At 38.3% G+C, this 23,156-nt stretch overlaps 1 protein-coding gene across 1 annotated transcript in view; it reads right to left on the bottom strand.

Annotated features, from left to right (window-relative positions):
• Window positions 1–23,156, bottom strand: part of LOC124788665 (meiosis-specific with OB domain-containing protein) — a 230,305-nt gene that overhangs the window by 164,479 nt on the left and 42,670 nt on the right. The window contains exon 4 of the mRNA XM_047255941.1: window positions 19,042–19,234. Coding sequence (XP_047111897.1) covers window positions 19,042–19,234 — 193 coding nt within the window. The remainder of the gene's footprint in view (window positions 1–19,041; window positions 19,235–23,156) is intronic.

Below are 23,156 nucleotides of genomic sequence, written 5' to 3'. Positions count from 1 at the left end.
GGTCGGCTGTTCACTAAACAACAGCTGCAGCAGCAACAACACCATAGCAGTTCACTCACCATGTTGCATTGGTGTTTTGTAGTCAGTGGTATGTGACAAGATCGTCATGGACTTTTGTCTGTTTTTGACTCAAACTGATTTTTTTGTCTAATTGCAGTGTTTTGGTGAATGGGTGGGATAATTGGGAGTGCAGTTGTCCAGGAGACAGTTGGCTACAGTGAAGGTTTGGCAGTAGATTTGTTATTGGTTGGTGTATGCCAGTAGTCACCCAAAGTATGTCACAATCTGTAGAAGAGGTACTAAAAGTGTTTATGGAGAAGGTGATTAATAAATTCAAAAAGACAATTGAAGGATTTAATACAAACATAGTAAATCTTAGAATAAAATTGTCTACCAAACTTGATTCAAATGTAGTAGATATTAGAATAGAATTATCTGCAACAAATGAGAAATTAGAAAAACATACAAAGGAATTGAGAGAAGACAAAAAAGGAATTCATACTTTGATTCCTAACTAACAAACAACAATAATTAGATTAAATGAGGAGTTGTAATTAGAAGCAACGAAATAATGCAACCTGGTGAGAAACAAAGTTAACAAACAATTTTGAGAAATTAATGGGGAAATAAACAATTGAAAGAGGTTAACAAATGGGAGTTTGAAACAATTCTTCAATAAATCTCAGACACATGTGGGAAACTGGAAATGTTAGAACAAAATAAGGATTTAGAGTTAATGGACATCACAGGATCTGTTTTTACTAACTTGGAGGAGAAAGTGAATGAGACAGTTGATCAAAAGGTACAAGAGAAAGTAGATTTGATTGTCACTACAGCCCATTGTGAAGGAGATTTGGACAAGCATTAAGGGGAATTTTCAAAAATTTGGGAAGAACTTGAAATGATGACCAAAGAGTAAACAAAAAGAAATCTAGCACCGGTAATGTATTGTCACCAGAACTGCTCAAAGAATTACAAATAGGTAATGGGACAAATTTATCCAAACGAATCCCAAATTTTAAACCAGATGGGGAGGTGCCACTCACTTAGTTTCAAAGGGTATTCTGTAGGTTGCTCTCTAAATGGTGGGATGATTTTTAGACAGATTTTTCAACTCATTTATTTAGAAGGTAGGGTTCCTGAGTGGGCACACTCTGAGCAGTTTACTTCTTGGGATATTTCCAAGAAAAATTAAAACAAAGTATTCCACTACAACTACATACATACTCCGCAAGCTATGGTGTGGTGCATGGCAGAGAGTGCCCCGTATCACTATTACAGTCCGATCCACGAATGATGGCAATTCATGCAGGTTATGAAATGGACAGGGACTGAATTGTTGCCGGTTCCAAGTGACACTTACAGTACGTGCACACACGTGCTTTGCACTTGGTATGAGTATGTATTCTGCACATTATGTCTGTCACTTGTTTGTGCAGAATTTGTTGCTTACAAATGTCATCAGCTATGACAACTCGCAACAAATGGAATAGAAATTCTCTAAGTAATTCACTACAATCTCATTTAATGCTTGTATCAAGTGTGACATTCACAGCAGAGCACTCAGAACACTACTGAACGTTCATTGGCTGTAGGAGAATGCCATGGTGTGGTGTAGAGAGTACCATGTATCACTATTACAGTCTGAGCTACGAATGATGGCAGTTCATGCAGGTCAAGAAACGGATGGGGATTGAATTGCTGCTGGTTCCAAGCGACACTTACAGTATGGACACACGTATGTGAGCAGTACAAGTCTAAACTAAACCTCCATCATTTGGGACTCCAACTATTGTCGTTTCCTTTTCCTTTCCACTTACAAATAGGGTGGGGGAAAAGTAATTGTCTCTATGCCTCCATATGAGCCCTATTATCTCTATTCTGATCTTCATGGCCATTATGCAAAATGTACATTGGCAGCAGTAGACTCACTCTGCAGTCAGCCACATGTTGGTTCTCTATATTTTCTCAATATTGCTCATCAAAAAGAACATCAACTGCCCTCCAGTGATTTGCATTTGAGCTGCTGAAGCATCTCCATTATACTTGCTTGTTGTTTGAGCTTACCAGTAACAAATCTAGCACCCTGCCTCTGAATCGCTTTGATGTCTTCCTGTAATCTGAACTGGGGCAGATCCCAAATTCTCCAACAGTACTCAACAATGGGTCGCACTAGTGTTTTATATGTGGTCTCCTTTCCTAAAGTTCTCCCAATAAACATAAATCAACCATTGTCCTTCACTACTACAGTCCTTACATGCTCACTTCATTTCATACAGCTTCGCAACATCACGCCTAGATATTTAATCAGCATGACAGTGTCAAACAGCACACTACTAATACTGTATTCGAACATTATGGGTTTGTTTTTTTGCATAAGTCTCTAATAACTTACATGTTTCTACATTTAGAGCTAGCTGCCATTTGTCACACCAGCTAGAAATTTTTTGTATGTCATTTTGTATCCTTCTACAGTAACTCAACAAGAACACAGGAACCTATTCTGTATGCCTGTGCCTTTGTTAACAATTGGCAGTGTGGCACTATGTCAAATGCTCTATGGAAAATATGGGATCTGCCTGTTGCCCTTCATCCATAGTTCGCATGATCTCATGCTGATTTGTGGACAGAAGCTTTTCCCTTTCAAGGAAATGTACAGGGCTATTACAAATGATTGAAGTGATTTCATAAATTCACTGTAGCTCCATTCATTGACATATGGTCACGACACACTACAGATACGTAGAAAAACCCATAAAGTTTTGTTCGGCTGAAGCCGCACTTCAGGTTTCTGCCACCAAAGCGCTCGAGAGCGCAGTGAGACAAAATGATGACAGGAGCCGAGAAAGCGTATGTCGTGCTTGAAATGTACTCACATCAGTCAGTCATAACAGTGCAACGACACTTCAGGACAAAGTTCAACAAAGATCCACCAACTGCTAAATCCATTCGGCGATGGTATGCGCAGTTTAAAGCTTCTGGATGCCTCTGTAAGGGGAAATCAACGGGTCGGCCTGCAGTGAGCGAAGAAACGGTTGAACGTGTGTGGGCAAGTTTCACGCGTAGCCCGCGGAAGTCGATGAATAAAGCAAGCAGGGAGCTAAACGTACCACAGCCGATGGTTTGGAAAATCTTATGGAAAAGGCTAAAGCAGAAGCCTTACTGTTTATAATTGCTACAAGCCCTGACACCCAATGACAAAGTCAAACGCTTTGAATTTTCGGCGTGGTTGCAACAGCTCATGGAAGAGGATGCGTTCAGTGCAAAACTTGTTTTCAGTGATGAAGCAACATTTTTTCTTAATGGTGAAGTGAACAGACACAATGTGCGAATCTGGGCAGTAGAGAATCCTCACGCATTCGTGCAGCAAATTCACAATTCACCAAAAGTTAACGTGTTTTGTGCAATCTCATGGTTTAAAGTTTACGGCCCCTTTTTCTTCTGCGAAAAAAACGTTACAGGACATGTGTATCTGGACATGCTCGAAAATTGGCTCATGCCACAACTGGAGACCGACAGCGCCGACTTCATCTTTCAACAGGATGGTGCTCCACCGCACTTCCATCATGATGTTCGGCATTTCATAAACAGGAGATTGGAAAACCGATGGATCGGTCGTGGTGGAGATCATGACCAGCAATTCATGTCATGGCCTCCACGCTCTCCCGACTTAACCCCATCCGATTTCTTTCTGTGGGGTTATGTGAAAGATTCAGTGTTTAAACCTCCTCTACCAAGAAACATGCCAGAACTGTGAGCTCGCATCAACGATGCTTTCAAACTCATTGATGGGGACATGCTGCACCGACTGTGGGAGGAACTTGATTATTGGCTTGATGTCTGCCGAATCACTAAAGGGGCACATATCGAACATTTGTGAATGCCTAAAAAAACTTTTTGAGTTTTTGTATGTGTGTGCAAAGCATTGTGAAAATATCTCAAATAATAAAGTTATTGTAGAGCTGTGAAATCGCTTCAATCATTTGTAATAACCCTGTATTGTATTTGAGGTGAGAATATATTCAAAAGATACCGGTCTATAATTCTGTAGGTCCATTTTTTTGCTGTTCTTATACACAGCTTCTTTCAAGTAGCTTGGGAGTTTGTGCTGGGTGAGAGATTTGCAGTAAATGCAAGCTAAGTAAGGGGCCACTGCTGTGGAGTATTCTTCGTAAAACCAAATTGGGATTCCATCAGGACCTGACAACTTATTTAATTTGAACTCTTTCAGTTCTTTCTCTACACCAGCAATGCTCATTACTATGTCCTCTGTATGGGAGTACGTGTGATGGTCAAACAATGGTCTGTTTGTATGATTCTCCTGCGTGAATGATTTCTTAAATACAAAATTTAAAACTTCAGCTTCAGCTTTACCTTTGCTATCTTCTATTGCAACACCAGATTAGTCAACAAATTACTGGATAGAAGCCTTAGACCCACTTAGCAGTTTTGTGTGCAACCAGAATTTCCTCGAATTCTTGACAAGATGTGTTCCTAAGGTATGACAGTGGTAGTAGTTGTAAGCTTTATACATTGATATTTTTATAGACACACAAATTTCTATTAACTTCCATTTGTCATCATTTGTGTGTTCTCTTGAGCTGAGAGCTTTTCTGTCCTTAATCCCCTTACTCAGCACATACGTCTCCAGAGTGTGATTTACAGTCTGGTTAAACTTTGCCTATAATTCATCTATGTCCATTGCACTGGAACTAAATAATGTCAGCTCATTGTCTGCGTGGGATGCTAACAACTGTGTATCTACACTTTCTAGCAGAAATATTCTCCTAGCTTTCTTGAGTGGCTTATTAACATTCGTAACCAAAGTTGCCATGATAATATTATGGTCATTAACCCTTGACTCTATACGAACATCATCGGTTAGGTCAGGCTTGTTTTTAGCTACAAGGTCTAAAATATTTCCACTGCATATGGGCCATTGAACTAGCTGCTCAAGACAGTTTGCAGAAAATGTGTTAAAGAGAACTTCAGAAGACTGTCTGTCTGTGCTCCCTGCAATGAATCCATATCCATAGATGACCCAGTCTGTACTTGGTAGGTTAAAGCCACCTCCAACTAATGTTGTATGATCTGGGTATTTTCTCACTACTGACCATAGAATTTCTGTTAATGACTCTAAAACCATTACAGCAGAATTGGATGGCTGGTAAAAGCATCCAACAATTAAAATGATTTCACCTAGACCTGCTATACATGATTAGATAACTTCACTGTCACACTCAAATTCGACATCAGTAGAGACAATATTTTTGTCAATTGCAATGACCACACCTCCTCCTACAGTATCTAATCTGTCTTTTCAATACACATTCCACGAATTACTCAATATTTCAGAGCTTCCTGCTTTGGGTTTCAACCAGCTCTCAGTCCTGAGAATAATTTTAGTCCAAAAAGTTTTCTGGAGGGCAGTAAATTCTGGAACTTTGTTATGAATACTTTGACAATTTACAGATAAAATTTTGACAGTCAAAATGTGTCTCCTTTGAGCATACCCTAATTTCACTATCTGCGAGTCATCTGGCAAGTGTTCGTCGGAGAATTTCAACCTAACACCTAAAGTAAAAAAACATTGTGTGCACTCCACAAATACTCTGCTACCTGAGTAGCTGCTTCCTTTATGTTGTGTACCCCTGATCTATACAAGGGGAGTCCTACAGTTCCCCAGATAATAACCCAAGTACAGAAACTTGCAGCCAAGACCGTCACAGAGATAACAAAGCCTTTGATTGAGACTATCTACATGGTTCCAAACCAACGGAAATGAATCGAATCTGGGAAAAATGCAGCAAATTGTGAGCTCCGCTTGCACCCCATGCACGAGGCCAGTAGCCTTCAACAACTCTGCCAGCCATCTGTCTGAACTGAGGATGGCCTCAGAATCCAAGCAACAGGCATTGTTGATGCCGACATGAGCCACAACTTGCAGACTACTGCACCCTGGACCCTTGATAGCTTGATAGCTACAGGCAAGCCCCCCCCCCCCCCCCCTCCTCCCCCTCCCACGCAGACATACTGAGTGCACATTGGCTTTCTTTCCAGCCCTGAATGCTATCTGCTGAAGGAGCTTCTTAACACGCCTAACACTGGAGCTCCCCATAACTAGTAAACCCATCTCCCCATTTGCCTCCTAGGACCCTGTTGAAGGAGTGGCCACTTGTCCACTCACAGGGTGAAGGGCAAGGCCAAATGGCCAGCCTCCACACTGGCTGTTTGCCTCGAGTAACAAAAATGCGTTACCACCTGCTACTTATCTTCTTGTGAGGGCGGATCAGCTGTATCAGGTAAATTGGGAGATGCCTCGGCAGCAGAGGCTGTGGGCAAAACAAGCAATGCCTGAAGTGTCTCACGCAACATGCCAGATTCCCAGCCACAGCTACATCCTGAGGCAGCAGCCGGAAGATTATTGACTGTAGCCAAAAGCACATTCAGCTATTCATGAACTGCGGTCAGCTCCACCTGCGTTTGCACACAGCATGAACACATCCTACCCATCCCAGTATTACTAACTTAAGAGTTGACTAAAAATGCACAGACAGAAACCTAGATATGCAACCTGCTAATCTCGTGACATGTCGCCAAAGGTGGCTGATGCCTTTGAGCTGTGTAGCTGACTGTTCGGTAGAAAAGATAAGTGCACTATCGGACTACATGACAACACTCTACAACTACAAAAATGAGAGAATAAACCACTTAAATAGAGAAATAACAAGCAAGAAATTTAAGAAATATACCACCAAGAGACACAGAAGGAACTAAATACATGACTTGCTCCTTCCAGGCGTCTACCAGACGAGTAAACCACTTAAATACAGAAGAAACACACACAAAATTTAAGAAATATGTTCCTAAGAAAACACATAAGAAGCTAAATATGTAACTTGCTTTTTCCAGGTGTGTACCATGTAGCAGTAGCCAACTGCTTGATCCTTACTAGGCTCAAAACAAATGGTCCCTGGCTCTTCAAAACAAACATGATTAACTATTGTCTTACTGACTGCCTCAAATTACACTTAGTTACAAAATGTGGGAATAAATCTCTTAAATACAGAAACAAAAACACACACGGAATTTAAGAAGAAGCTAAATATGTAATTTGTCCTTACCAGGTGTGTACGAGACAGCAGTAGGAGCCTGGTTTCCAAGTGCTCAGGAGAAACCAACACTAGAACTCCTCAATCCCAAGTATTACAATAATATATGGGGGAGTAATAACAAATACATAGAATAACATGAAAGAAATTTGGTACAGGGATGGTCCACAGTTAGCGATTTATTAACATTTATTGATGGATTAGGTAGATTTAACAAGGAACTTGGAGATTATACACCCAGTGAAAGCTCTCACGGCAAAAGTAATGAAGAAATTCATTACCCACCAAGGTATCAACAGATAAAAGAAACTAAATTCTCTAAGGTGCATAGTGGATCATTGCTAGGGCCTTAACCAAACAAATAATTGCTCCAAAATAATTAGTTCTTGTGATTTAAGCAACAGAGATCCAGGTATCTACAGATAACTCTTTTCCAATCAACAGTCAGGAAACATAGGACATTCTGGGGCAGGAGTCGTGCTCCAGGATAACAGTGCAACTAAATTAAATGACTAGGAGAACCTGTTTCATTTAATTTTAGTGTTTTTTCCTTAGCCTACCTTAGAATAATTTTTTTTAAAAATTGCACAGAACAAAAGGATGCAATTGGTTCTAGGTTCTTTAAATTTTAATGACAGTAAGTATAAATGGAGGCCTTTGGATAACATCTATTCAGAGATAATTGCACATTTTGATCACTGTATAATAATAATACGTTGCTGCGGTAATGGACTCTCGAGTCCGGTATGACCAGTGAGTGAGTAAGTAAGTAAGTATAATAATAACATGTTCTTTTACAGTTTCACTGAGGGGAAATAATGAATGTAACAAACTAATGAGTAGTGAGAATAATTTAAATGAAGTGTGAACCCTTTTAAATTGCGACCCTTCAGTAAAACAGATGTGAGAAAAGTATAAGACCTATGTAATAATAGTCAGTCCCTACAACAAAATAAAATAATAAATAGTATGTTAAACAATACCTATTCTACTGTGGTTACAAGTGCTACATGCAAGCATCATCATGTTCACTGGGGAGAGGGGCAAGAGAATATATGTCCACCCTTGAAAGTAAGTTACAAGCTAACATCTAGTTATGCACCTTAGGACAGGACGGGGTACAGCATAAGTCTCTAACGTGGGCTCAGGAAAGAGGAAGGCATGTGGGCCACAGTAGATAAGTAAGCTACGCAATACAAAAATAATCTCCAGCTATAAAGGGAAGTAAGCTACTTTGAGAACAGAAAAGTGGTCGAAGGGTAGAAAGATACTCCCATCATGTACAAGATAATGCACCTCAATATAAAGTTGTCAGGTGGACCCTTTCGAAGGGGGACCTGTATCACAATGGGAGCAAAAGGAAATAAGGGGACATTATTACCATGTCAGTTTGGGATTATATTGGAAGTATTTTTCTGCATTAAGCAGTGTGTTCGACAGTCTCATGATGGTAGGGTGCTATTGTTATTCTAAGGCTTACTTCAAGATAGTAAGGCAGAAGAATTTAGCTGGATAGTCCAGTTCCTTGAAGTTCAATATTCTGCTAAGTGAAATAATGAGGACATGTGTGCCTGAGCTCTATTGTCTACATAAGGCACAGGTGAAACACTCCACTCACATTTATAGACAGCAGACAAACCTGATAAATACCGAGGGGCAGTTAAATACCAGTTAGAGTGACAAGAATGTGAATCAGTATATTTGAGGATGACAGGTAGGAACTGCATAACAACATATAAAGAACACATAAGAAGCTGGAAGTATGAAAATAGCCATTCTACCTTTGCCGAACACCTGATAAAACATGGACATGAACCATCCAACATGGAACAAGACATGACAATTATTAGAGTGAACTATCACAACAAAAAGTTTCTGACATTACAAGAAAACTTTCATATACAAAGAGCCCTTGCAACAAAAAATACAGTACCTAATGACTAAATCCACATAAGCAATAATTCTCTGATCATCTTAGCCATTAAAACAATAACAAACAAACATCTGAAATACAACCAGAATAAATAATTAATGAATCTTCTGCTCTCTCTCTCTCTCTCTCTCTCTCTCTCTCTCTCACACACACACACACACACACACACACACACACACACACACACACACACACACACACACAATATCCATTTTAAAGAATCACACATGCTCTCACAAAGAACAACACTTGATATCATTATACATAACAAAATACGCACACACTCACACACACACACACACACACACACACACACACACACACACACACACACACATATGCACAAACAAACAAAGGAAAAATATTAAACCACACGCACAACATCAACAAGACGAAAGACAAATACACAGCGAACACCACTCACTGTAAACACACATATGTTGATCACAAAATGAAAAGTGCAAGTGATAGAAGAAGTGATGTGTTGTACCAAATGTGGGTTAAAGAATACCCCCCCCCCCCCCCCCAGAAATTGGCCATCTGGAGCATGGGGACTAATGAACACATCTCCAGGTCCACACAAATGGGCTAACAGAATTTGAAATCGCAAGTAACAACGAAAATAATTTCACCTCATGAAATTTGTGCTACAAAGGTTGATTCTAATCTGAAAAATAAGAGAAGAACACAACAAAATGTAACATAGTAACATATTGTAACTACTATGTAATACTGTTATTCTACAAATAAAAGAAACGTGTATAACGGGCCACTGAAGATGCTTCAAAAATAGAAGAAGTGAAATGCTTATGGAAACAAACAAACTGCTTTTCATTTAGTTGGATAGATGAAACATAGCTCCATGAATTATAAAGCAACTAAGGAATGACAGAAAAGAGAAAAAAATGGCGATAATACAGCCATATCAGCATTTCCCATTAAGTTATACAACAGTTTCAAGAAAAACCATCTCAAACTCCATAAGATCATCCAACACATTAGATTCAATAAGACTTGCAAAATAAATAATGTAATTCTGAGATACATTAATGTAAATGTCAGAAACAACTCTTTGGTGGCACAAAGAATGAAATCTTTTGCAAAAATGACTTGGTTAAAGAATGAAATGAACTCACTTTATACCAAGAAATTCATGCTTAATAGAATGTTATATGATGTACATCTTGAGTTATTAGCATTTATTAAGAACCCAACAGTGTGATCAACATAATACAAAAAAATTGAACACATGACAGCAAGAACACTGCAATGTCCCCCCCCCCCCCCCCCCAAAAAAAAAAAAAAAAAAAAAAAAAAAAAAAAAAAAAAAAAAAAAAAAAAAAAAAACCCCTCACAAATAAAAATAACCAGGTAGAAAAGTACCACGAAGTATAACACACCCACCAGCACAAATTCCACCCGAATAGAAAAAAATCTGTTAGTAGAAACAGAAAGCATCCTGACAGAGGAAGAGAAACAAGAAAATAACACTATAAATATCGGGCTAACACAAGAACTAGTGAAGAAAGAAATAAACAACATAGTGTCCATGTCAAAAATAGAGCAAAACAGTAAACTTCAAACAGAAAACAACACCACTAAGAAATTAAAAGAAAAACTACAATCTAACAACATCCTAGTCACAAGGGCTGATAAAGGGAACAGCACAGTACTTATCAACAAAGAACAATATATATAAAAAAAACTAAGATTTCATCTCCTATAACAATATCACAAAACTGAAATCTGATCCAACATGTTTCCAGACATACATAAGAAACCACCTCAAACAAGAAGAGTACAAAATCATTCAGCAATAGCTAGTATCTTAAGTAACTTTCCAGACTGACAAAGGCATTGCAATGGAGGAAAAGGAGTATGAAGTCAAGATACCTGGGCCACAGAACTTCTGCAACTGCTTCCAAGATCCAAAAGGTAAAGTTTATAATATGCTACTAACATAAGATGTACACAAATTGACCATTACAAACGCATGATACACTTCAAAGAATACTGTCAGAAGTGCCCCAAGAAGTGAGATAACACTGCTCTCATTCTCTATATGCCTAAATGATCTGGCAGACAGGGTGAGCAGCAATCTGCAACTGTATACAGGAAACCACTGTCTTCAACTGGCTGTAGAAGGGTACAGGATTAGTCAGACAGAATTTCTATTTTCTGTGATGAATGACAGCTTGCTCTGAATACAGAGAAACATAAGTCAATGCAGTTGAGTAGGAAAAATAACCCCATTATGTTTGATTAAGCTATTAGTAGTGTGCTGTGTGATAAAGTGACATTGATTAAATACCTAGACATGACATTGCAAAAGTGATATAAAATGGAACAAGAAGATAAAGACAGCAGTAGCGAAAGTGAATGGTCAACTTTGGTTTATTGGAAGAGTTTTAGGGAAATGTAGGTCATTTACAGAGGATATCATGTATAGAACACTTGTTGCAATCCATTCATGAGTGCTGCTCAAGTATTTGGGATTCCCAGCAGGATGGATTAAAGCAGTGCTTCCCACCATTAGTCCGAGTGCAATCATATGTTAGTTATCATTTCCCTCTGCCCCTCCGCTTTGCGCCTAGCTAAACTTTGGAATGAAAAGAATTTTCTTAGAATACTTATATTTTTAAAATGACAAAAGATAAATAATATTTAGTTTTTGTAAGCATTTTACTATACCATAAATTAATGAGAAAATTGGTACTGCTTCTTCCTAACAACCTTCTTTTTACATACTGATGATGTAATTCCCAGTGAATCATGAGTACTTCCTGCAGCTGCTTCTCACAAAAGAAAGCTGACTATCTGCATTGAGGACAGATGCTCATTAAAAATGTGTTTACTCTGTACCACTCCTTTTCCTAGCTACACTTGCTTCACCCACACCTTTCTCCCAGTTCAAAATCAACTAATGTGTGCATCATATTGTTTATAAATCACTTTTTTGCAGGATTCCCTACTTCTGATATTGCAGAAACAGGAAGACTTAAAGTTGCCAATGTTTTGTGTCTGCCACTGTCACCAATAACAATAATATTTATTTATTTATTTGTTTAGCCGTTTGGTGCATTTCAGTTGATATGTGTTGTATAATTACATATAGGCCTTGACATTTTGGTTATAGAGAGTGTCTGGGAAGTAGGGACAAATATTTAAGTGCTAAATTTATTGAAAATGTAATTTATTTTTTAAATAAACACATTAAGTAAGTTCTCCCATTTATGTATGAAAAATTATATTCTCCACTTGACCATCCAAGGCCGAGTGGCAATGACCAATGCATTCGTTGAAGTTCTAGATGACACGTTCACAAACATCTGGTGGGATACCATTAATAACCCTTATAATATCCTTCAATTGGTGCATTGTTTGTGGTTTGTTGACATACACTTTTGATTTCACAAATACCCACAAAAAGAGTTGTGAGGTGTATAATCGCATGATTGGTAGGCCATTTGTGGTTGCCAATCAAGGAGATAATTTTTTGAGAAACTTTTCAATCAGCAGAGCAATCATTTCAAGGGATGTATGACATGTCTCACCATCTTGTTGAAACTAAAAAATCATCATTTTCTTCAACAAGAGGTAAAAACCAATCAGAAAGCATGGTTTGGTGATGGTCATCATTCACAGCTCCCTCATAATTTCCAAAAAAATACGGACCGATCCCTCCTCCCGCCCAGAGCCCAACCCCACAGCCATGCATTGTGGATGCATTTTATCTTCCACAGTCACTCACAGATTTTCATTACCCCAAATTCTGCAGTTTTGCTTACTGATGTGCCCACTGAGGTGGAAGTGCACCTCAACTGAGAAAATTATTCTTTTTGTGAAGTTCTCATTCTCCGTTTGTCAAGCCAAGATCCAGTGCGCAAGTTGATGTGTCTTTCCATGAGCTGCAGACATCAGTTCTGACGTAAGTTGAATCTTGTATATACGCATTTTCAGATCTTTAGAAAGCATTTCATGCAGTGAACTTGGTGATAAATTCAATTGTTGAGCTTATTGGCATACCAATAGTCTGGGACTTACAGTCACATTGTCACACGACAGCCATGTTTTCTTGTGTTCGAAAGGAATGCAGTCGTCGTGCTTTTTTTTAATGTTTGAAACAGAAACCGTGGTCTCAAACTTCCGGATCAACTACTGAACTGATGATTCGGATGGAATAGCATTACGTCCAAGTGTCACACGCAATTCATGGATGGTTGCCAAGGAACTTTCACTGTTTTTGTAATACATTTTTACCACTTGGATACGTTGCTCAGTTGTCATCTGCTTCATGACGGAAATAAACATCATACAACAATGCTCAACACACAAAAGCTGTCAGGCTACTAATGGGAGAGGATTTCAGATAACAAACAAGAAAAAGTCATGGCTGACAACCATCGTATGACATAATCCCCAGAATTCAGATTTGTCCCTACTTCCCGGACACCCATTACAACAACAGCTTTCTACAGCTTATCATATTTATAGCACAAATTACAGTATAATACATTTATGATACTGTACAGTGCATTCAGTTCTTTTTCACAGTATATAACTATTTCCCCTACATTTAAAGTTACGTACATACATTCATATTGTATTGTTTTTTGAATTGAATGATTGTTACTTCTTACCATATTTTTGGGTTTTCCTTGCAATAATCAGTAAATTCATTTACATAGTAAAATGGACTTTTCTGCGGTATTTCTCTGACTGTGTGCTTAAAGGTATTACTGTTTTTATTCTGCTGATACTATTCAGAAGGCAACTGAATAGGTACATCACTGTAATAATAGGCTGTGCAGCAGTGCAGTACTCATTACATAGTTACTGCTGTGTTGTGCTGTAAGTTGGTTCATTTACTGTTGCAAAGTGAATAATGAAGCAACTTCTGGTCTATTGAGGTAACTACCTACAACTCGGAGGCCTTTTCAGGAGATATATTAGTATATATGATTATATGTCTCAACTTTGCTGTCGTAGATGCAAGGTATAAAGTACAAAGCATGTGTGCAGTGTGTGGACTGTGTGACAGAGACATTCATACATTCATTTTACAAGCAGTAACCTCAACCATTTTGGGTAATGTGTTAACATTAGTATTTGAAAAAAATTACATAATCAGTATTATACTCTTGCAAAATAGTGACAATAGTAATGAACTCTTAAAAATGATTTAGTTTTATGATTGAAACACAGTTGAACCCCTTTATTTTTATCCCTTACAAAATTTCATTCTACCCCTTAGGCGGTAATTATTCCCGTATTAGCAACCACTGGATTGAAGGAAGACATTGAAACAGTTCAGTAATGTGCTGTTAGACTAAATCAATACACAAGTGTTAGAGACATACTTTGCGAACTCAAATGGGAATCCCTGGAAAGAATGAAACACTATTGAGAAAATTTAGGGAACAGGTTTTTGCAGCTGATCACAGAACAATTCCTCTGCTGTCAACAAACATTTTGCATAAGGACGAAGAAGGCAAGATAAGAAAAATCAGGGCTCATAAGCATGAATATAGACAGTTATTTTTCCCTCTCTCCATTTGCGAGTGGAACAGGAAAGCCAATGACTAGTAGTGGAATGTGGTACCGTCCGCCATTCACTAAAAAACAGTTCATTCTGGAATATTTATTTAGATGCAGGCACCTAAATAGACTACAATATCTTCTTAATGTTTGGAAAAATACACAAACACATCCATACAAGCATAACTCACACAGAGTGCTGGGCCCTACTGCAGTGAGCAGTGATCATGGCTGTCGTGGATAGTGGTTAGCATAAAAGAAATAAGAAGGGGAAGGAATTACAGAGTAGGTTTTGAGGGGGAGTCGGTAGAGATGTGGGCTGCTAGATGCATCATCAGTTGGCTGTGTTGAGGGTGGAGGGGATGGGGAGGGCAAAGGGGGGAGGGAGCAGTGGAGGAGAAAGGACTAGGCAGTTGCACTGAGTGGCATAAAGCGTGTGTGAGGCTGGAGTGGGAGCAATGAAGAGCATAGGGACAACTGGAAGACAGGAACTAATGAAGGTTGAGGCCAAGATGATTATGGAAACAAAGGATACATTGCAGGTAGAGTTCCTAACTGCAAAATTTAAAAAAGCTAGTGTTGGCGGGGAGAACCCAGAGGGCACAGGCTATGAAGTAATTGTTAAAATTAAGCACAATGTGTTGTATGGCATTCTTGGCAATTAGGCAGTGCAGCAGTTCATGACCAACTACATCCTCAACCACAAGTACATCTCATATGAAAGCATTACCTACAAACAAAATCACAGTATAGCCATGGGCACCCACATGGCACCATCCTACACCAACCTTTTCATGGGCCATCTACAGGAAACCTTTCTAGCTACCCAGAATCCAAAACCCTTCACCTGGTTCACATTCAATGATAACATCTTCAAGCTGTGGACCAAAACTGAGAACGCCCTATCTAAATACCTCCAGAACCTCACACCTTCTCCTCCATTTGCTTACTCAGTTCTCCTCAACCCAAGAAGACATCTTCCTCAATGTCATCCTCCACCTCAAGAATCGCTCCACGAGTACCTCCGCCCATATCAAACCTACTAACCAACATCAATACCTCCATTTTAACAGCTGCCATTCATTCCGCAACAAGAACCCCCACCTTGTTTCTTCCCACCAACACCAGCTTTTCTGAACTGCACAGGTGGGAACTTTTTCTGTAACTTATCCTTCTGTAAATTTTGATGAAGCCAATTGTATGAAAAATACTGAAAGGCTAATAAAAATATTCTATTCTATTCTTCATTCCTGTAACCCACCCTGGCTTCAACTTTTGCTGATCTCTGCCCTCCACCTGCCTCTATGCTCTTCCCTGTTCCCACTGCATAGTCCTTTCTCCTTCTATGGTTCTCTCCTCTACCCTGGTAACTGTTCACTGTCAAATTCTTTACAACATTTCTCCCCTGAAAAGAGGCTAAGAAATGGAATTTGTCTGAAATAAACTGGTTAGCATCTTTTAAAGCTCAGTGTTGCAACTTTGGCGAGGAAACTTATTCTTTAAGTTCACACGCCTTAATAAAGCACTTGTATGCCCACTCACAAATAATTTCAAATTTTCCAACTTACTAACATCCTATTGTAACATTTGTTCCATAAACTGACTGTCAGAACTCAGCTGTCACATAATTTTCTGTTAGATCATTTCCCACATCCAACTGAGGTGCAGTTTTGTAGCCACCATGGCCGTAAATTTCACATAGCAGAGAATGGTATCATGCTTTCTTCTTTTTGTCTGTTTGTGGTAGATGCTCTTTGAGGCTGTCTTCATGTGCGCAGGTAGACACCTCTTCCTGTAAGAATAGGTCATAAAGTCTCTAACTTTATTTGCTTTGTCACTTTCAATTATTTCCTCATCTTTAATCAAAACAATTTTATCCATTTTGTCTTAGTGTATTGCATCAATTCTCTTCAGTTTTCCTTCCCTCTGTCTGAGAATGATTTCCGTATTTCCTCTGTAATACATTCTGCCTCAAGCAAGAACTTCAGTGCATGTTGTACGCTACATATAAGTAGCTTCTTATCTTTCTGCTGTACCTTATTGTCCCTCCTAATGAGGGGAGTTGTTGAATTTAATGTGAAAGATGCACTCTGCTTCCAGCTAAAGCAACATTTACAGCAGTCACAGGATGATTCTACAGTCACATCAAGAGATGTGGCTGCTATCACTATCAAGAACCCAGCCCGTAGGTGGATCCTCATATCCAGTGAAACAGCATGGCCAGTTCAGCTGCCCATGGATGCCTGTTCTTCATAATACAGATCTGACACACTTTTCCACTGTCCCAAAGTGATGCACAGCATCTTCCTGCAGGTCATGTAATAAATTGACTATACGGTGGACTTTCTGGAGGCCCTCTGCTTGCTATTTCTGTAGCTTCTTCATCTGTTGTGTTGAGGCATGTTACAGCACAGTGTATAGTCCAGGGTCATGTTAACTGGCCCAGCACCAATACGTAGATCAACATGACAGTCTGTGAATGTACAGTCTGTGTAGAAAACTGGTCTTTGTCATCCCACTACTACTTGCTTTGGCCAATCCAACAGCACTCTTGGGAGCCCATATATATGAGTTACACTGGCCCTTGGACTCCTGATGCGGATGCTTTATTCAATGTTCCACATCTGGCCGGCATGCCATCCATCACAATGCTGGCAGACATCAAGGCAATGGCAATTGTTGTATTAATGGTGCACCAACTATGAACATTTCTGATAAAGATTTTCAGTTTACCTCCCATCAGTGGGAACAGCATTCAGCACCTCATAATCAGTCAGTTTCACCAGAACACAAATCCAGGCTTTAGAGATAAGGGAGGACCTTCAAGCCACAAATTAAAAAGGCACTTAAAACACTTAGACAAGCTTCCTCGCAAATTATACTGACTACTGATAATGTAGACCAGTCCATATCTTACACAGCTGTTTTCACCACTTAATGCAGTATCTCCTGCACCTGCAGCATCCAGTACCACAAGCCAAGTGACAGCTTTTCCATGCTGGATTATAGGTCCAGGTATGGACATTTGGATTCATGTCAGAATGGATACCAGAAACAGTCATCACCTACCAAGGACATCAGACGTTCTCCACCACAGTCAAAGACCTCCATATGCCAACATAATAGCCCAGGGCTGCAACTATCAGAACTTGATGACTACAAACAATGTCCTTGGCATGCAATCCCTTTTCCAACTACTACACAGAACAATTTCTATAGCCACTAATGACCCAACTATCTGTCACCACTTTTTTTGCACAGGCCTCCCATCCATGAGGAGTGATAACATAAACAATTATGGGCTCTAATGGACATGGACAGCTCTTACTGACACATCCAGCTCTCTGGTATTTTCTGCAGTGGACTCATACCAGCCTTGAACATCACCTTTGATGATACTAAGTAAAGTCAAATTTGGCACACCCTTACAAGCTCCACGAAGGAGCCTTTGCAGACACTTCAGCTATTGCTCCTATCACTGGTTCAGATTTTATTCCAGCCATTATTGTACTTATGGATCAGTTACTGGTGGGAGTGATTTAGTATACTTGGTGGATTGCAAGATGGAAGAGTTGACTGCACTCAGTTGACCAACTAGTGCACCACTAGCATGTGACTGCAGTCATTGCATGACAAGTTTCATTAGCAATAACTGCTGTGTTTACTGTTGAATACTATGCCTATCTTCATGGTGAGACAGAATTCTGATCTATGCTACTGACTATCTTCCTGCCTGGCCTTCTTTTCAGTAGGTTTGTGTTAAGCCGGTATTTAACTTGTGTTATGGTTTGGATTGTCCTGGAATGTTCTTGAACCTGTTTGTGATTTATCCTATCATAATTCCACTATTTCAGGCTTCCTGTGTCATGTATCTACTTATGCTCATCCTGGGCTACAATCAAAGAGCTTAGGTAAAGTTGAGTGGTGCAAACAGATATAATAATTCTTGTCTTCCTTTTTCTTCTGCCTTCTAATTCCCCCATGTTGCTTGTTGTTTACTCCCTGGTCCCCTGTCCCTTTCATTATTTAGTTAGTCTAAAATGGCTTTACAACTATTACTTCTAGTACTATAATTTACATGGTTACTGTACTGCCTTGGACCTTGTACCACGATTTATTTCCTTGCTGTCTATACATTAACTCTTCTGCTGTCTTCACATTCATACATTGTCTATATAATTTCCACTCTCTTTCATATGATAGTTTACACAACTGACAGAGAATTTCAAATGACTGCAGTCTTTACTAGTTTACATCTCATTCATCTCTCAAGAGCCTGTCTTTACGATTCATTGTCTACCGTTTCTGACATATATCACTTGACAGATATTTTCTCTCTCAATTTCTATTCGTGTTAGAAACTGATGACTATGCAAACATTTTACTAAAGGTAATTGGAGCAAAATCAATAATTGAATATATTTAACTGAAAAACTTTAGAAGCAAGTTATAACTTACATCACGAACAACAGCAAGTAGGTTCACTGACTCTCCCCGCATGCTGGACCCATTGCTGTGTATGTCAGCAAGAGTATAGAAATCTGTTGGGGGCTTTGTTGTAAGATTCAGCAGGGGCTCAAATGCACTGCAGTCATCTCCTCCATATAACTTCAAGGAATTTTGGTTTTCAGAAACTGTCAGCTGACATGGACTGCAAGTGCAATAAAATTTGCAATCAATACTTGAACTGCTGGTAATTTATTAATTATTAATCCCCTGTATCTCATCAGAAACTAATTAACTAAGATTTAGGGCATGTAAGTAAAGACTTATAACAAAATTATTACTGTCTAAGGTGAAAAAAACCTAAGCAAACCAACAAATTAATAGATATTTAAGAAAAACTAAAAATTTTACATAATATGAGATAAACAATGCATTTTGATAATTCAATGGTAAGTGATAGATGCTTTAAAGATTACATAAAGATTATAAGTTTTTGTACCATATTGAGCTACAACCAAAGCACACTAGCACCAAACTGTTCAGTCATAATAGTACTGCCAAATAATCTTGCAAAGATTATTATCACAATATCGATTTAAAATATAATGAATACAACATGATCAGATGAAGCAGGGTAATGAATATTTTTTTTTAAAAAATCTGGATGTTCTAAAATGTGTAACTATTATACTGGTAAGAATATAATAGAGGGAAACATTCCACGTGGGAAAAATATATCTAAAAACAAAGATGCTGTAACTTACCAAACGAAAGCGTTGGTATGTTGATAGGAGACAATAAAAAACACACAAACCCACACACAAATTTCGAGCTTTCGTAACCTAAGGTTGCTTCATCAGGAAAGAGGGAAGAAGAGGGAAAGACGAAAGGATGTGGGTTTTAAGGGAGAGGGTAAAGAGTCATCCCAATCCCTGGAGTGGAAAGACCTAAGGTAAGTCGTTCCACTCCCGGGATTGGGATGACTCCTTACCCTCTCCCTTAAAACCCACATCCTTTCGTCTTTCCCTCTTTCCTGATGAAGCAACCTTAGGTTGCAAAAGCTCGAAATTTGTGTGTGGGTTTGTGTGTTTTTTATTGTCTCCTATCAACATACCAACGCTTTCGTTTGGTAAGTTACAGCATCTTTGTTTTTAGATATATTATACTGGTGATTTATAGATGGTTGACAGTTCTTACAGGTTACTGCTAGATTAATGACCTGCCATCATTTATTAGCTCTTGTAGCCTACAGTACTAGATCCAGACAACACAACTTGCCTTCATAGTAGTAATGACCTCAGTAGCCTTGGTAAGTGTGTTGAAAGGATAAGCACTCAAGCATCTTATTGGTTTAGTGGATTCTTGCTGAGTGGAAACAAAATTCAGTAGATGGTTTTTACTCTAAAACACAAGCTTCCCTTAGATGACCCAATTTACACTAAGTTTTTGGGGGTATATTTAGATTGTAAATTGTCTCGGAGTCGACGTGTAGAATATATTAGTATTAATCTGTTTAAAATAATTTATGTGTTATGGCAACTTATGTACTGCTTGAAATATGTATTACAACATCCTAGGTTTCATTTTTCTGAAGTATATCATATGCTACTATTTTGTGGAGCAGCCCTATTTGTGTGCATGACACCTTAATACTGCAGAAGAGAGCCACTATTGTAATTACTGGTTCTTTACATACAGCCCACTATAAACCTTTGTTTTGTGAACAAAAAAATCATTATGGTAATAAACTTTTATTTTTCTTATTTATTTAGCCATCTTTAGACATTGTACAATATATAGATATTGTCAATATATATACAACACTTTTTATATAAGTATTGAAGTATTTATAAGCAGATATAAATAGCCATCTCAATACCTATGTGATCTACATAGTTCCATATATTTTTAATAAAATGCTCACTTGTGGTATAGTGCCAGTGTTCTTGCAAGTACACTTTATGAGTTTTTTCTGAAAGAGTGGATGTTATTTATTTCTTCAATTTCCTGTCTAAATTTATTATATTCTTTTACACATTGATATAATGCACTGCTTTGTTTCTCCTACTTTTTTCTTGTGCTGATGAAGTCAGTGACCTGACCCTGTGCTATGGTTGCAGTTTGTATTAATTTTTTTATGTCTTTTTTATGTAGCCTATGATCTGGAGTATGAACTTCCAAGAAACAGTCAGAATATTTTTGCATGCTTCAGACAGTTATGGAAGCAACCAGTTGTGAAAGATTCATTAAGGTTTTCTGTTAATGTGGCTTTGAGGCTGTTTATGTATTCTTTTGACAAACACAAACACACACACAGGGATATCATTTAGGCCTGTTGAGTTTTTGCTTTTTCTTGCCTTGTAACATTTCATACTTCATCCTCTACTGTAAGAAGCATACCACTGAATGTACATCTACGTGGTTACTGCAATTCACACAGAAAAATGAACATAAATCCCTCTGTGGGAGCTCTAATTTCTCTTATTTTATCATTACGATCATTTTTCCCTTCATAGGTGGACATAACAAAATACTTTTGCGTTCAGAGGAGAAGAGTGGTGATATTGTGTCAATTAAAAATGACTTGTTCGTCATCCCAACTCACATATCATACCCATGACACCCTCTTGCCTATTTCACAACAATACAAAATGAACTGCCTTTCTTTGAACTTTTTCGATCTCATCTGTCACACCTATCTGGTAAGGACCCACACTGTGCATCAGTACTCCAGAAGAGGACAGAGAAGAGTAGTGTAAGAAGCGTATTTAGATTAGTTGCACCCTCTAAGTATTCTACCAATGAAACACAGTTTTTGGTTCATCTTCCCCTACATTATCTATGTGATCCCTAGGTATTTAGTTGTGCAGACAGCCTTTGAATTTGTATGATTTATCATGTAACCAAAATTTAACATATGCCTTATTTATTTATCCATAAAATCATCCTCATGATATGGAATACAACTTATAGCAATACACAGCTGAAGGAGCATAAACCTTTTTTTACATAGATTTCTAAATACACATCCCTTTTAAAGGACAGTATATACATACATTCACATTACAATACTTTCTAAGCAGCAATCTCTATTTTAAAGTACAAAGTCAACCTGAGAATTGCTATTATTTAACCAACTTCGCTATGTCTGACAGATATGACTGAAACCATTCATTGGAGACTCCTCTTATACTGTAAGCATCTAGTTCACATAGGAGCAGTGTGTGACTGATCAGATCAAATGTCTTTGCCAGATCAATGAAAAGTCCAAATGCATAGTGTTTTTCATTAAATGCAGTATTATCTGATCAGTAAATGAAAAGGGAGCCTCATGGGTGGATTTATTTTTATGAAGGTCAAACTGTTGTGCTATTAGGATGGAGTTATTATCAAGAAAGGTCATTACTCAAGTATATACAATTTTTTCCATTATTTTGGACACATCTGCTTTTCCCCTTTCTTGTATAATGGATCTATCTTGGAAGTTTTCAGTGGTTGAGGGAAAATGCTTGTACCCATTGAGCAGTTTTCATCAGCAACCTGTTTTATTACACAGCTAGGTAAACCATCAAGGCTATGTGATGGAGTTTTTCATGCTCCTAAGAACTGTGAGAACCTCCTCCAGAGTTCCAGATATTATTACACTTTGGAGGGAAAGATGTTGGTGGAGAGTGACAAACTGAAAGATACCTAGCAATTCCAGAAAAGTGTTTACTGAATTCATCACAAGTGTGTTTGGTGTCTGTTATTTGTTGGTCATTATACTGAAGAGATTCTGTTGTTTTCTGTTTGACATCACTTTGTAAATTTTTCTGGCAGTATCCCACATGGCTTTACATTTTTTGATAGACCTGTTTATGTAGGCTTTATTTGCTACTTGTTTTGCTTTAGATATCAATTTACAGAGTACCTTCTTGGGCAATTTGAAATAACTGTGGAAATTTGGATCATCTGTTTTCATACATTGCACAAAGTGTGACCTCTTTGTCTTACATGACATTCTTATACCCTTTTTGATCCACCTATTATGAGTTTTCCTGGCTACATGTTGTATTTTGATTTGTTTTACTTGAAAGGGCACATTGAAATTATGACCCACTATGTCAAGGAATTGTGAAGTTTTCTTA

This window comes from Schistocerca piceifrons, chromosome 3, assembly GCF_021461385.2.
Source record: "Schistocerca piceifrons isolate TAMUIC-IGC-003096 chromosome 3, iqSchPice1.1, whole genome shotgun sequence".
Classification (NCBI taxonomy): domain Eukaryota; kingdom Metazoa; phylum Arthropoda; class Insecta; order Orthoptera; family Acrididae; genus Schistocerca; species Schistocerca piceifrons.
This window is presented reverse-complemented; position numbering and strand designations above follow the sequence as displayed.